We start from the raw sequence: 13,644 nt of genomic DNA on the forward strand, positions 1-13,644 counted from the left end.
TATGCGGTCAATATTGAAAGCAACTACATCTCTTAAAAACATATATCTTGAGCACATCCACAAATGCGTCCAATGAGAGGTTACTCAGGTTGACTCTTTTCATCCGGAAAAAGATTCCTTTAGGTTTTCAATATGTTGTATATTGAGAACACATTCTGCGCCATGCGTTCAGCAATTTAGATACAATATACAATTGTTTTATGCTCAGAGGATGCATTGTTTATTAAGACTCCAATGCATTGTGCTTCTGTCTACTACTGTTTCCTTTGTCGAGAAGCAGTATTATCTTTCCAGGAATCCAATGTGAAATGTACAACGAAGAGCCTCCTCGTTTGACTTGTCTCCCTGAAAAAGCGACAAACTTTCAGCATAGACTTTGCATTCCATTAGAGAAATCTGAACAAATAGGTTCAAAGATCTTTCTGAAAAGTTATGGGAGGATATCCCAGGAAAAATTTGAAGTTCTCGCGCTTGATACTTTATCTTGTATTGACAATAAATGTACGTATTTCCACAAATGGGTTGAATCCAGAGACTAGATTGGAGCTGTTCATACTGTCAGGTCAAAGCAATATGTCAGGCAGAGGAGGAGTTGAAGATGACAAATGGGATGGATTTGTTCCTCATCAATGCAGGCCACATCCTTCAATCCTCAGATTTACCGCAGAGGAAAAATGGGTTGAAGCTCAAGAGCCCCTGCATAAAGACATTGATACAAGTAAGCATATCCTACTACCATTTTCACCATACATAGATCTAGTTCGGAAGAATATAACCCACAAAAATCATTTACATTCTATCTTAATCAGATCCTTACTCCTATCCCATACTAATTAATGGTCTCAATCTGGTCATCCGGTTTTAATGTTCTCTATAAGGAGATTGATGATTTGATTGTCTAGCCTCTTTTTTGATTGACACTGAATAGATAAAATAGCTGTGAATTAGAAAAAGTGTGTGGAGTTGGCCCTGGAATGGCTTTTGCAAATAGATTGTTGAAGCAAAACAAGGAATGTGGAGACAGTTATCATGTTGGTTTGGTTCCATGTGCCATTGGTGGGACTGCTATCAAAGAATGGGAGACTCTGTTTTACTTCTATTTCTATAATTTTTTGCTTTTATCTTTCGTTCTTTAAATTTCAGATTTAGCATGAGTAGAAAATTCTACATGGTATCAGAGCATAGGGAGCTAGAAGAAGAAGTATTATTTTTGTTGCAGGTATTGCAGATTAGAGCTTGTTTAGAATGAAAAAATTTCATTACATTGGGGGTCGTTAATGTGTTTCTATTTGTAATCACGAACTGAGAAAAAATTCCATTTTGGGGGAGATCAATAATGTTTAGCATGTATTTTCATCCATCTTTTGTCAAGCTAACCTTAGAAAATTATTTTTCTTGGAAAAAAGGGATCAAGGATCATTGCATTGAGCAAGATCTAATGCCCTATCTCCAATGGACACATTTCTGAGCCAAGCGAGTATGAACAGAAAATTGCATGGTTTAATAGTAATGATATTGTCTATGGACTAATATGTCTTACTATTTTTGAGGATATTTTATCTCATATAGAGCACATAGAGTGCCTTTTCATTGCTTGGACCATCATCCAATAGTTGTATGGAGACATTGATTCTTCATCTAAAAGTGATGATTCCTTGGTTAACCAAACTTTGTTGGTAAATAGATTTGTCACTGTAAAATTTGCCCAATGGAGTGTGTGGCAAATCGATGTCTCCAACAGTTGGATAGGCCCTTGGTATGCGGCCTTCCTCTGCATTTAGAGGGGCAACTCCCTCATATGATATAATTTTGAAAAGGTTTTCAAATAAAGAATCTAAAACTTCAAAGATCAAGAGAAAGCTATTTAGGACGAATGCACCACATGACCTCACAAATTTCTTGGGTAAACAAGAATGATAACAAAGGTGATCAAGAACTACGCTTGAAAGTAACCAGTGTTACCAAGCACATTCACTATTCATAAGCATTCACACAGTACCATGAGAATGTCTACTACAATTGCCACTATTTTAATTTTAGAACAAGAAATCAAGAGCACATCTCATTTCATTTCCTTGCACCAAGAAGATAATAGAGATTTTTTTATTTCAGAGATAAAAACTGTACATACTTTCCAAAATTTATCTTTTGATCAAAATTTCAGCATAGTGTTCCCTTATTTAAAATAAAAAAAGTCCTTTTACAAAGCCAACAAGAGCCTTATATAGACATAGAGGTTAATAACTACCTCTTTGTGGTTAATAACCACCTCCAAAATACGTAATTTTGGGGAGGTTAATTAACCTCAATAAAATTAACCTATACAAGGAAGACTTTCAAAAACAAAACTTTTAGCTAGAAGTCCTAAGGATGTGTACATATCCAATCAATGATCTTCTAGCTACTAACTTTATCTATCTGGACACAATTGATCTATCCCGGAAAGCCCTGTAAGCATCTAGGATGATCATCATTGATTCATAGTTCAGAATGAACACATTTTCCATTTTGAGTTTGGTTGTGAAGTATCTATCTTGAATCTCTTCCGACTCTTGTCAATAGGCTGAAATGTTACAATCTCCTAGAGTGATTGCAACTAGGCTGAGCTTCATCATAGTTTCAGCATCTAATACATGATTCTCTATTTCTAAATGAATCTAGACACTAAAGGAATCAAGGAGAAACTGGCAATCAACATGTTGAAGGTCACTTACTGCGACCCCACCTGTGATAGTAGAGACTAATTCATCTATAACTTTTGTTTTCAGTTGCTCCCAAGAAGTAATTAGCTTTTCAAACTTAGTGATCCATTTGTTGATGTTTATCATTTTCCAACCAACACTTTTACTCCATATACGTGTTTGGTTCTTACTTGGATCAGCAATAATCTTCTCAAGAAGTAGTACGCTTGTATCTAACTTGGCCATTTCTTTTAATTCATCAACTACTTTTTGCTAGGTTGATTTCTATTCCTTGCTATTTTCCAGCTCTTTAGAAATTTCTTGTATCTGTTCAATGGCTTTTCCATATATCTCCTTCACTCCAGTTACGAGTTTTGAAGCATCTTCTATCATCTTGTTTATCCAAGCTTCGATCATCATACTAGGTGACTTGTGTTTGTCTATTCTTTCAACAAAAATATGATCTAAAATACCATCAAGGCTTGCTAATCCTAGTGAAGTAACCACTACTTTGGCATTAGAGGAATTGCTGATTGAATTGATATAAGATACCAGCATCTGAGCTTGTCCCTTGAGTTGCTCCTTGGTTTTTTTCTCTTTCTTTGCCCTTTGTAACATCTAAGAAGCAGCCACATCAAAATTTTGAAAATCTCTTTCTACAATAGTTGGACCAAGATCTACCTTATCTAGAATGAAGTCTGATTCGGATGCTTCATCAACACTCTTTTCAATTATGGGCTTGGCTATTTCTACACATAGATTGCCTAAAGCTTTATCAACAGCTAACCTGGACATCACTTTGTTCTTTTTCACCTTAGGAGGCTTCTGAAGGAAATTAGAGATCACATCAAATGGAGGCAGGATCATTTGAATAACTTTCTTCTTCTTCTGGAGACTATTCTGGAACCAAGAATGCATAGTATTTGAAACTTGCACATCACCTATTATGTTTTCAGCAATCATCATTAAATCCTCTGAATTAGATAAATGATTATCTAACTATGTGATGTCTATTAATGGCATCTCAGGAGGAGAGAGACTCAAATGAGGAATCACTTCACCATGAGGGGATATCGCAGGGATATATGGTTCTATAGTTTGAGGAGTTCTTTGATCCTTTTCATTGGATTCATTTCCTTGCTAATTCATTCTACCTTTCATTTTTTTCCTTCTTCTCTTGACTATAAACTTATCTGGCTGATTTAGATTTTCATCTTGATCTAGAGCATCTACATCCAGTTGTTGCATTTTCTCACTAGAAGTTGACTCTACTACCATCCTAGATGATTCTCCTTTATTGTCTTTCCTCTCTTTATTTTGAAATTCGCCAATTGCTTTTTTAGCTCTGACTTTACTGACTTAGTCTCTTGTCCTTTTAAGAACATAGGTAGTCCTCTCCTTCAAGCTTTTTAACTCTGGAATTGACCAATCAATAGGAGGGAGATCTAGCAATTTGATTTTCTCATAGCAATAAGGATCAACCAAAGAAACCTCATCATCATCAACACCTATCACATCAATATCCAGCTTGAAGTCTATTACCTACCATACTGTAAGCTACATCCAATCTCTCTTCCTGACTTCAAAATCATTTTCACAATCCTTCCAAAAGTCTTCTAGAGTTGGGAAGTGACCAAGACTGGGATTTAACTTTAAGTCATTCGTTGCATAACCCTTACTGTCATAAGGGAAATGCATCATATAAGGATGCAAATTTATTGTGGCAATAGATCTTTCTATGTTCCTAGAATCTGATGCAATATCACAACTATAATTTTCGATGCTGATAGGAAAGGGTATTTCAACTATCCTCATGTTCTTGCAAAGTTTGTTGATTTGACTGATTTGCCTACACATTTCAATCAAGACCAATTTATCATCAACAAATCTAGGTAGCATCAGTGGATATCCATCATAGGTAGCTAACTTGATATAAGTAAACTTTGGAAACTATAGAAAACACTTCCATGTTTTTGTACTTTCATCGTTGCTTCTAGTGAAATTTTTGAGTCCAATATTCCTTTGAATTTCTCTTACAGTCAGCATTGCAAATGCATCATTCACTCTTCTAAAATGGTGCAGGCTATTATCACACTGAATTTGAGGAAGATGAATGTAAATGAGAGTTGCGTCATCATAAATCCCTTGCCGATTAAGTCCTAGCCAACTTTTGGTACTTGCAATAGCATAGAAAAGGTATGAAGTCATGTAGAAGTAGTCATTTTCCTAAAGCCCCATGAACTGTCTATGTACCGAGTCACTAATAATTTCAGCCCAATCAATATATTGCTTTCCTTCATAGAACATGTTGATAAATAGGAACATCCAACCTTCGAACTCGTGTAAATCTCGAAGACCAACTATCCTGCTCAATAGAGTTACCATGTTTGCCACATCTTCCTTTAACAACGATCTGTGAATTGCCATGACTTGGCAATAGTGTTTAAACATTGAGTTTGATTTGTGATAAAATATTCCTTGGCAATTCTTAGATTGATGTTGGTATATTGAATCCTGGTAGGCAGTTGGAAAGCAATAGCAATAGAGACATGATCTAGATGGACAATTACTTTATTGTTTGATGAAATGACTTCCTTGGTATTTGGATGGTAGGCTTTCATACATTCCAATACCAGATCAGGACACTGTACTAAAATTGGGTGCCCTCCTGCCCGAGCCAAATCACTTTCCAAGATCTTTCCAGCTAATGGAGTCCTGTCTTCGCTCTCAAAGGATGACCAAAAATCATGAAGGAAAACACTTCCTACAATGGTATCACTAATGTCGGGAAGTGTAGTTTCCAAAATGGGAGCATAATCCGGCCTCTGATACTTATACTTCATTATTATGATTATCAATCTCCTCCTCAATTATGCCAAATGTCTTCAATACTGCATTGCCTCCTTATTTTCAGTTTCAAAGTGATAGACCAGCCATTCTATCAAAAATTCTCACCAAGTCATTCTGTACATCATATGACTTCTTTATAGTGACCATAAGCCTACCAGTCATTCCATCAAACAGTTTACATGCTTCATCTATGCCCTCCACCTCTCCATTGGGGTATTACGTCAAATGATTTATGACTGTGTTTGCAATTCTACCAATCTGGATGCCACAGATTGAGAGCTATTTTATTATTGCGAGCATCTGTGGGTTGAAACTTATCGTAATAAAATTAAAATGGGATTCAAATCAAATATTTCTGTGCCAATTATCATTATAGATATGTATCTACTAATGGGCTTCCAAAGGGTGTGATGTTAACACATTCCACACTCGTTTCCAATATTGCTCAGTAGTTGGATGGAGAAAATCCCAATATATGTATCCATTTAGATGATGCCATGTTGTGTTTGCTGCTTCTTTTCCGCATATATGCTCTTCCTATGGCGCTCTGCTTGCTCAAAAATGGCGCTACTATTTTGATGATGGAAGAATTCAATGAGACTGGACGTGATCTTATGAATGTCGTGGATTAGAAGCAATCCATGTGTAATCTATATCGGGCAGTATCATGGATTGGCAATGGGTGTCCAAGGTGGCACAAGCCGTGTAATAAACCACAGGATTATCCTTTTCCAAAGTGTTTCCACCCTCCTTGCTCACTTGGAAAGAATGAGGCATTTGATCAGATATGCATGCCGTAGCTTCATAATACTCCTATGACTGGCAAGCTTATGATTAACAACTTCATGTTTCATGGGAATGCTGCTTATAAACCATCTCTCACTTACCGTGCAATGGAAGTAGAAAGGACCACAGATTTTAAAAGATTATTAAAAACTGCGGTGTTATCATGGATTACATTAACAAAGGTGGTGAGGGACTTTTTTAATAAACCGCAGGTTTATGCAATTCTTTTTAAAAACTGTCTTCACCTTGCTCATGTGGGAGGGAATGCAACAGCATTTGCGCAAGCCATTTTTCTCTAGCAATGTCTCTCATGACACCGATGCGTTTTATGGTTGGATTCAATCGCCACAGCACAAGGATTATTGCAGCTTGGAAGAGGACATTTTGCGCTGCACGTGTTAAGGAGAATTGCATTTGTGTTGGCCATCTCCACCTTGCTCACGTGGGAGACAGTGCAGTAAGACTGGCATTCATGTATGCCATAGCCCCTATGTGTTTGGCCTCATTTTGCACTCCCTACGCATGAAGTTGAAAAGACCAGGGGTTTTGGAAGTTGCTTTCCAAAACATTTACTCTTTTACTCTTCCCTTCCGTTCATCAAACTCAGGGTGCATGTGCTTGAGAATTTAAAATTGAACTTGATCACACATAGTTTGCTGATTCCTTAACCTTCTAAAAAGGTTAATTTTTCGAACACATCTTAACCATTTTTATGTTTGTTTCTAGACAGGTTAATGGTTAAGATTGTGAGCTCATCTTAATCTATTCGTATTTGGAGATGGGTTAATGGTTAAGATTATAAGCTCATCTTAACATCTTTTTAGAGGTTAATTTTGGAGGCTTATATTAACTTCTTTTTTTTTAAAGGTTAACTTTTGAAGCTTATATTAACCACTTTTTAGAAAGTTGATGGTTAAGAATATTATTTCGGGTCTCTTATTAACCTGCAGCAACTCTTGACTCAGGAATCCATTTTTGGAAATTTGAAATGCTGAGCGGAGATGAAAATCAGCTGGAGATATTGAAGAAAAGGATCTTTCAAAAACTCATAAATGAAAAGTCCAATTAAAAGCTTAAAAGAGGCAATTTTCAAAAATGGCCAAAAGATTAAATAGGACCGAAATTGAGAGATTTTGATGACTGGGTAATAGACTTCTAGGGGTGATACTAAGATTTCAGTTGCATCATCTTGTGTGAACACATTCTTTGTGGATGATCAGTTTATTGATGACCTTGGTGCCTCTGTTGTTTCTTCAGAGATTGAAGTTGCTTCATTGAAAGCTTCCAATGTTTCTTTGCAACAAGATCATTTATGTCTTCTAGATCTAGTTCATTGGGATAGATTTCTGCCAGACATATCATTCTTGTTTGTAGAATCCCTGATTTTGATCTAGATGATAGCATTGATTTTATTCATCTTCTATTTGATGAAGGTGACTCTTCTTTAGTTGTTGTGAGGGAGCTTCCTAGCCCTCTTCTTCTTTCTCTACATAGTCATCCTTCATAGATTGATATGAGTTTGGATACATTTGCACAAAATTCTAAGGAGATCTATTTTCCTTTTGAGGTGAAAAATATGTCTTTTGATTATGTTCTACAACAGTTTCTAAAAGATTATAGTCATTTTAAGATCTATACAGAGACCATGGAGTAGTTTTTAGAGGCATCATACATCTTGAGATTTCTTTGGGTAGACTTCATTCATACATCTTCAGTTATGTTTCTTTCTAAAGGGAAGAATGTCGTTTGAAGATCATGAACTACCTTCTACACACAGTGTCGAGCATCTACCATTCACTACACACCATGGAGGTATCTATCTTCTCTTCCATTTCACTTTCTTGGAGATCTTCATGGGGTCAAAGAAATTGTAGTATGGTAGTTTTATTGCTTTATTAGCATCTATTTTGGGAGGGGGTGTTATTCCTACTAGGTTTTCCCTCTTTCCTCTTCTTAGATTTTTCTTTTCTCCATAGTTAGAATTAAGGGGGGGTGTTGGTGATTAATTCAAACTAACAGCTCATACTCCTCTAAATCTTAACTTCTAGTTCACTTATAGTTTGGACAGTGAAACTAGATGATTTTCATGCTGCATTATGTTAGTTGGAGATAAAACTTACATGTGTCAATTATTGCTGGGTATTTGACCATGATTTCCTATTCTATGGGGAAATTGGTTTTGCATAAATGCTCATGTTTTGTAATTGATATACAATGAATGAATAATAAAATTTCATGATTAACCAGCTATGTTTTTCTTCTATTTCTATAATTTTTGCTTTTATCTTTCAGCAAGATCATTCTTTAAATATCAAATTTAGCATGAGTAGAAAATCTACACAAACAATGTGTTCTATAAGTCTAACTTAACATGTAATCAGATATCTTAAATTAAATTTTGACTAAAACCATCTAATAATGAGTACAATTCAATTAAGGAAGAAGCATTTAGATAAATGTAATGATAAGCCAGAGATAATGATTAAAATGGTGAGGTAGTCCTCCATATTATGGAAACAATGGTTCGTCAGGAATCCCTCAATCTTCATTCAAAGAACAGCTTGTATGGTAATCTATTGATAGTCTCGTAGAAGATAATGGATATTTTTTGGGACAATTCATAAATTACAAGGAAATGTGGCACGGATGGAAATCTATCTTAAATTAAAATCTATTTTCTTTTTCAAGAAATTGAAATTAATAAAATAGGTTAAGTCAAGAATTAAATATTTAAGTTACTGGTTCTAGTTTGGGGATGGATCTGATAGGTGAAGTGGGAAAATAAATGTGAATATATATGTATGATGCTTAATCATTTAGCAATGCCAATTATATATTTATATAATAATAAGAGAAACATATGCAATTGTCAAACTAAATCATTTCATTGTATGTGTAATGAAATAACTTGTACAATCGAAAAAATAATATGAAATATTATATAAATACTTGATAATAATTGAGAGTAATAGGCCACTTCGAGGGGGAAAGCTCCAAATATCTCTAATGAGAATACATTTCACAATATGATCTTGAAATAAGACTCACAACCTCCTATATATACCTAATTATGCTTAGGTTGAACAGAAACAACCCTACATAACACCTAGGCTAACCTACCTACCTACCTATATAATAATGATAACATGACTTAATTAAGAGCCAAGATAGGCACAAGTTGACTATTCATAACGCTATATACACCAATATTAAGGGTGTAGCATGCCCCCTCTCTTGAAAAAAAGCATTGTCCTCAATGCTAACTAAGTGTGGATTTTTTTGAATGACCTCTTCATCCTCCCATGTGGCCTCTTCAACTAGTAAGTTCTTCCATTGGATGAGGTATTGAGTCAAGGTTTTATTCCTCAGCTTCTTTGTGCATGTTTGAAGAATGCACTCTAGTTCCAAAATTATTCTTCCTTCTTCATCAAGTTTTGGTAGTACTATTTGAATATGAATATTCCATCCAATTACCTTCTTCAAACAAGAAACATCAAAATATAGATGTGTCTTTGTTGTTGGTGGCAACTTAAGCTTGTAAGAAACACTACCAATCTTTTGCATGATTTGGTATCTTGGAGACATCTTATTATTCTTTTTTGTTGCTTCATTGAGATTTGTTTATAAGGTTGCAATCTCAAGAAGACCCAGTCCCCACCTTCAAAATTTCTCTCACTATGTTGTTGGTCTGCTTGTTGTTTCATTCAATTTTGTGCCATAGCTAAATTCTCCTTGAGTCCTTAAAGTACCCGTTCTTGATGAAGTAAGTGGTCCTATACTACCTAAACTCTTGGTGACACCTTTTATGATAATGTGATGGAAGGAGGATGAAATCCATAAAGTGCCAAAAATGGAGACATTTTTTATGAGCTATGAAAATAAGTATTGTACCACCATTGTGCAAGAGGTAACCAATCTACCCATTGAGATGGTTTTTATGAAGTGAAACAATGTAGATATCTTTCCAAACATTTACACAATTTCAAAGTCATATCCCAACATCTTAGTGACCAATTTTTGTTGCTCTTTTGATGATAGTCTTTGTTCCAAAAAATATTTTAGGCTATTATGAGCTGTCTTAACCTTGAAGTTTCGACCCATTAAATAAGGCCTCCATTTTTTAATCGCATGAAGGATTTCTCACATTTCCTTCTTGTAAATAGGTTTGAGTTGATTTTTACCTTCTAATTGATGACTCTCAAAAGAAATTGGTCAACCTTATTGCATGATAACTACTCCTATCCCATTTCCAAAAGTATCACATTCCATAATGAATTCCTTGGTGAAGTCTAGAGTGGCAAGAATTGGAGGTGTACACATAACCTTCTTCAATTGCTTAAATGATACATTATCAGATTCATTCCAATGAAAACAATTCTTCTTCAATAGAGTGGTAAGGGGTGTTTTTATATGACCATAATTCTTCACAAATCTTCTATAGTATCTTGTTAATCCCAAGAAATCCCTCAACTTCTTAATAGTTTTTGGAATAGGCCATTCCATGATAGCTTTAATTTTGTTAGGGTCCACCTTTACTCCTTCATGTGAAACTATGTGTTCCAAATACACCACCTCCTTAAGACCAAAGGCACATTTGAATGGCTTAGCATAGAGTTGATGATCTTTGAGCAATTTAAATTCTTGATCAACATGATACAAATGTTCTTCTCAATTCTTGCTATAAATTAATATATCATCGAAAAACACTAACACAAACTTTCTCAAGAACTTCTTAAAAATGAAATTCATCAAACTTTGTAATGTAGATGGTGCATTTGTAAGATTGAATGACATCTCCAAAAATTCATAATGACCCTCATGAGTTCGAAATACTATCTACAAATATCTTCCTCCTTAATCCAAATTTAGTGATAACCCAATCGAAGATCTAACTTGGTAAAATACATAGCTCCATTTAATTCATCTAGAAGATCATCAATGACTAGAATAGGAAATTTATCTTTAATGGTGTATTTGTTGAGTAGTCTATAATCTAGACACATGAGCCATGTTTCATCCTTCTTATACCATCACAATAGGTGAGGAGTAAGCACTTTGGCTATGCCTAATAATTCCTACCTCTAGCATTTCCTCGACAATTTTTTCTATCTCACTTTTTTGTATGTGTGGGTACTTATAAGGCATAATGTTTGGTGGTTGGCTCCCTGGAACTAGTTCTATGGCATGGTCATGATCCCTTTTAGGAGGAAGTCCTTTAGGCATATCTCCAAGAATCACTAAGTGATGATCAATTATTGCTTGCAAATTTGGATGAGTAAGAGCATTAGATTGAGAGACTTCTAATGAACATAGCTAGGCCACAAATCAATCCACACCTTTATTAAGAAAATTTTGCATTTGATGAGAGCTTACCATCTGTGGAGATCTTGCCTTCAATCCCCTTAGCTCCACTACCTTACCCTTTGATTGAAATTGCATGAATAGTTCTTGGAAGTTCATCTCAATTGTTCCTAATGTAGTAAGCTATTATACTCCCAAAATAATATCCGTTGCACCCATGGATAATGCATACATTGGGGTATCAAGTTGATAAATCTCCCATGGATAATTTGATGCCATGACACTTCCTTGAACAACTAATTGTGTCCTCATCTACAATCAAAACCTAAAACTCTAGGGCTAGATATATAAAATAATTTAGAAGAGTTTCCAACTATTTGTTGATAAAATTATGAGTACTACCTGAGTTGATCAACACTATTACTTTCTTCTTCTTTAAGAAACCCATTACCTTGAGAGTTTGTGGTGCACTAAAACCTAAAGTGCATGACAAGAAATGATAGGTTGAGAATCATGTGATTCCTCACCTGACTCCCTATCCTCCTCTAATATGGGCTCATCCTCTTCTTCCTCACTTGGACCTTCAATATAGAACAATTTCTTTTAACTACATTTATGTCCTCAACTATATTTGCCATCACAATTGAAACACAACCCTTTTTCCTCTTGTCTCCTCAATTTGTTGTGGAGTCAACCTAGTAGGTTGAGGATGAGAAGGTGTTGAATATCCTTTTTCTCTTGTCACATTAGCTCCTTGCTTTCTAGGAATCAAAAACTTCTCCTTTACCTTGCATGCCAATATAAAAGACTCATTTACTAAGCTAGGACAAAACATGCATACCTCATGTTGAATGTGATCCTTGAGACCACCCAAGAATAAATCATTGAAGTTCTCCTTTGTAATTGTATTCACTCTTAAGGATAGATTTTGGAATTTTTTATTATAATCCTTAACTGATCCTATTTGTTGAAGCTTAGCAAGTTGGATAAAGAAGTTTTCTATCACACTATTTCTATATTGTGATTGGAGTTATTCTGTAAAAATTGACCATGATATTGTGAGATCCTTTTTCCTCCTATGAGTACAAAGTTAATGATACCAAATGAATTGATCTGGTTCTAGATATAAGGAAGTCATCATGACCTTTTATCCATATGGGATTTGATGTACTTCAAAACAATTATCCATTTGATTTATCCATGTTAGAGGATCCTTGCCATCAAATTTGTGCATATTCACCTTTGGAAACAAATTCTTAGATCCCATAGGATTAATAAAATTTGTGTCATGATTAGCCAAATTGAAGGTTTCACCTTGATTTTTTGAGAGCTCCTTCCTTTTTTCATTCATATACGTGCTTAACATGCTTCGTATATTTGATATATCTCCTTGTAGGTCACACATATCTCTCTTAACCTCTTCCTTGAACTTACTAAGTTCTTCATTAGGATTACTATCCTCTATTGCTTCCTAATCTTGATCAGAGGATTTCCCCAATGTGGTAGCATTCTTTTTGCCTCTTGTTGAAGGTCTCGTCATGATGGAAACCAACATTTCACATAAATGAAATGTAAATTCTTAGATTTTTTAAATTTATTTTTACAGTAACTTACTAGGGCCAAGATACCTTTAATCAGAAAAAATCCCAAAATAATTAGCAAATTTTCTGCCTTGAGAGAGAATTTTCCTAATTTTGCAATATCTTTCTTTTTTCTTCAATTTCTCCAAGTTGTGAAATTCAAGCTCCTCTATTATGTATTCAAAACTGTAATACAAGTTATACTCCAATTCGGTAGGATGTGCAAGATATAAAGATCTTAATAAATTATGTAGAAATAGGAATTCTACAATAGTTTTCTCAAATTTTCTCCAATTCCTCTAAATTTTGGACTATAACTTCTTTAATAGGGTCTTCAAAAACCCTTTAAAAATTTGTGAAAAAATTGCTCAAATCTAAAAGTTATGCTCTTCCCAAAATCACCCCAATGTTGAGAAAAAATATTGCCTCTATGGTGTCAAGATCAT

General features: G+C 34.9%; 1 protein-coding gene across 1 annotated transcript; it reads left to right on the forward strand.

Annotated features, from left to right (window-relative positions):
- The first annotated feature begins 282 nt into the window (after positions 1–282).
- LOC149545151 (uncharacterized) lies at positions 283–7,395 on the forward strand. Its single transcript, XM_089793699.1, has 2 exons — positions 283–718; positions 7,283–7,395. The coding sequence occupies exons 1-2, from the start codon at positions 433–435 to the stop codon at positions 7,384–7,386; spliced, it is 390 nt and encodes a 129-aa protein (XP_089649825.1). The 5' UTR covers positions 283–432; the 3' UTR covers positions 7,387–7,395.
- The last annotated feature ends 6,249 nt before the right edge of the window (positions 7,396–13,644 follow it).

The sequence above is a fragment of the Cupressus sempervirens genome, chromosome 7, assembly GCF_028749045.1.
Source record: "Cupressus sempervirens isolate cs-2001-9-10 chromosome 7, ASM2874904v1, whole genome shotgun sequence".
Lineage (NCBI taxonomy): Eukaryota > Viridiplantae > Streptophyta > Pinopsida > Cupressales > Cupressaceae > Cupressus > Cupressus sempervirens.

Excerpts from the sequence above, each read along its gene's own strand:
- LOC149545151 (XM_089793699.1), top strand. The coding sequence starts at position 433 with ATGGGAGGATATCCCAGGAAAAATTTGAAGTTCTCGCGCTTGATACTT. Across the intron at positions 719-7,282 it reads GCATAAAGACATTGATACAA|GAATCCATTTTTGGAAATTT; the intron begins GTAAGCATATCC and ends CTCTTGACTCAG.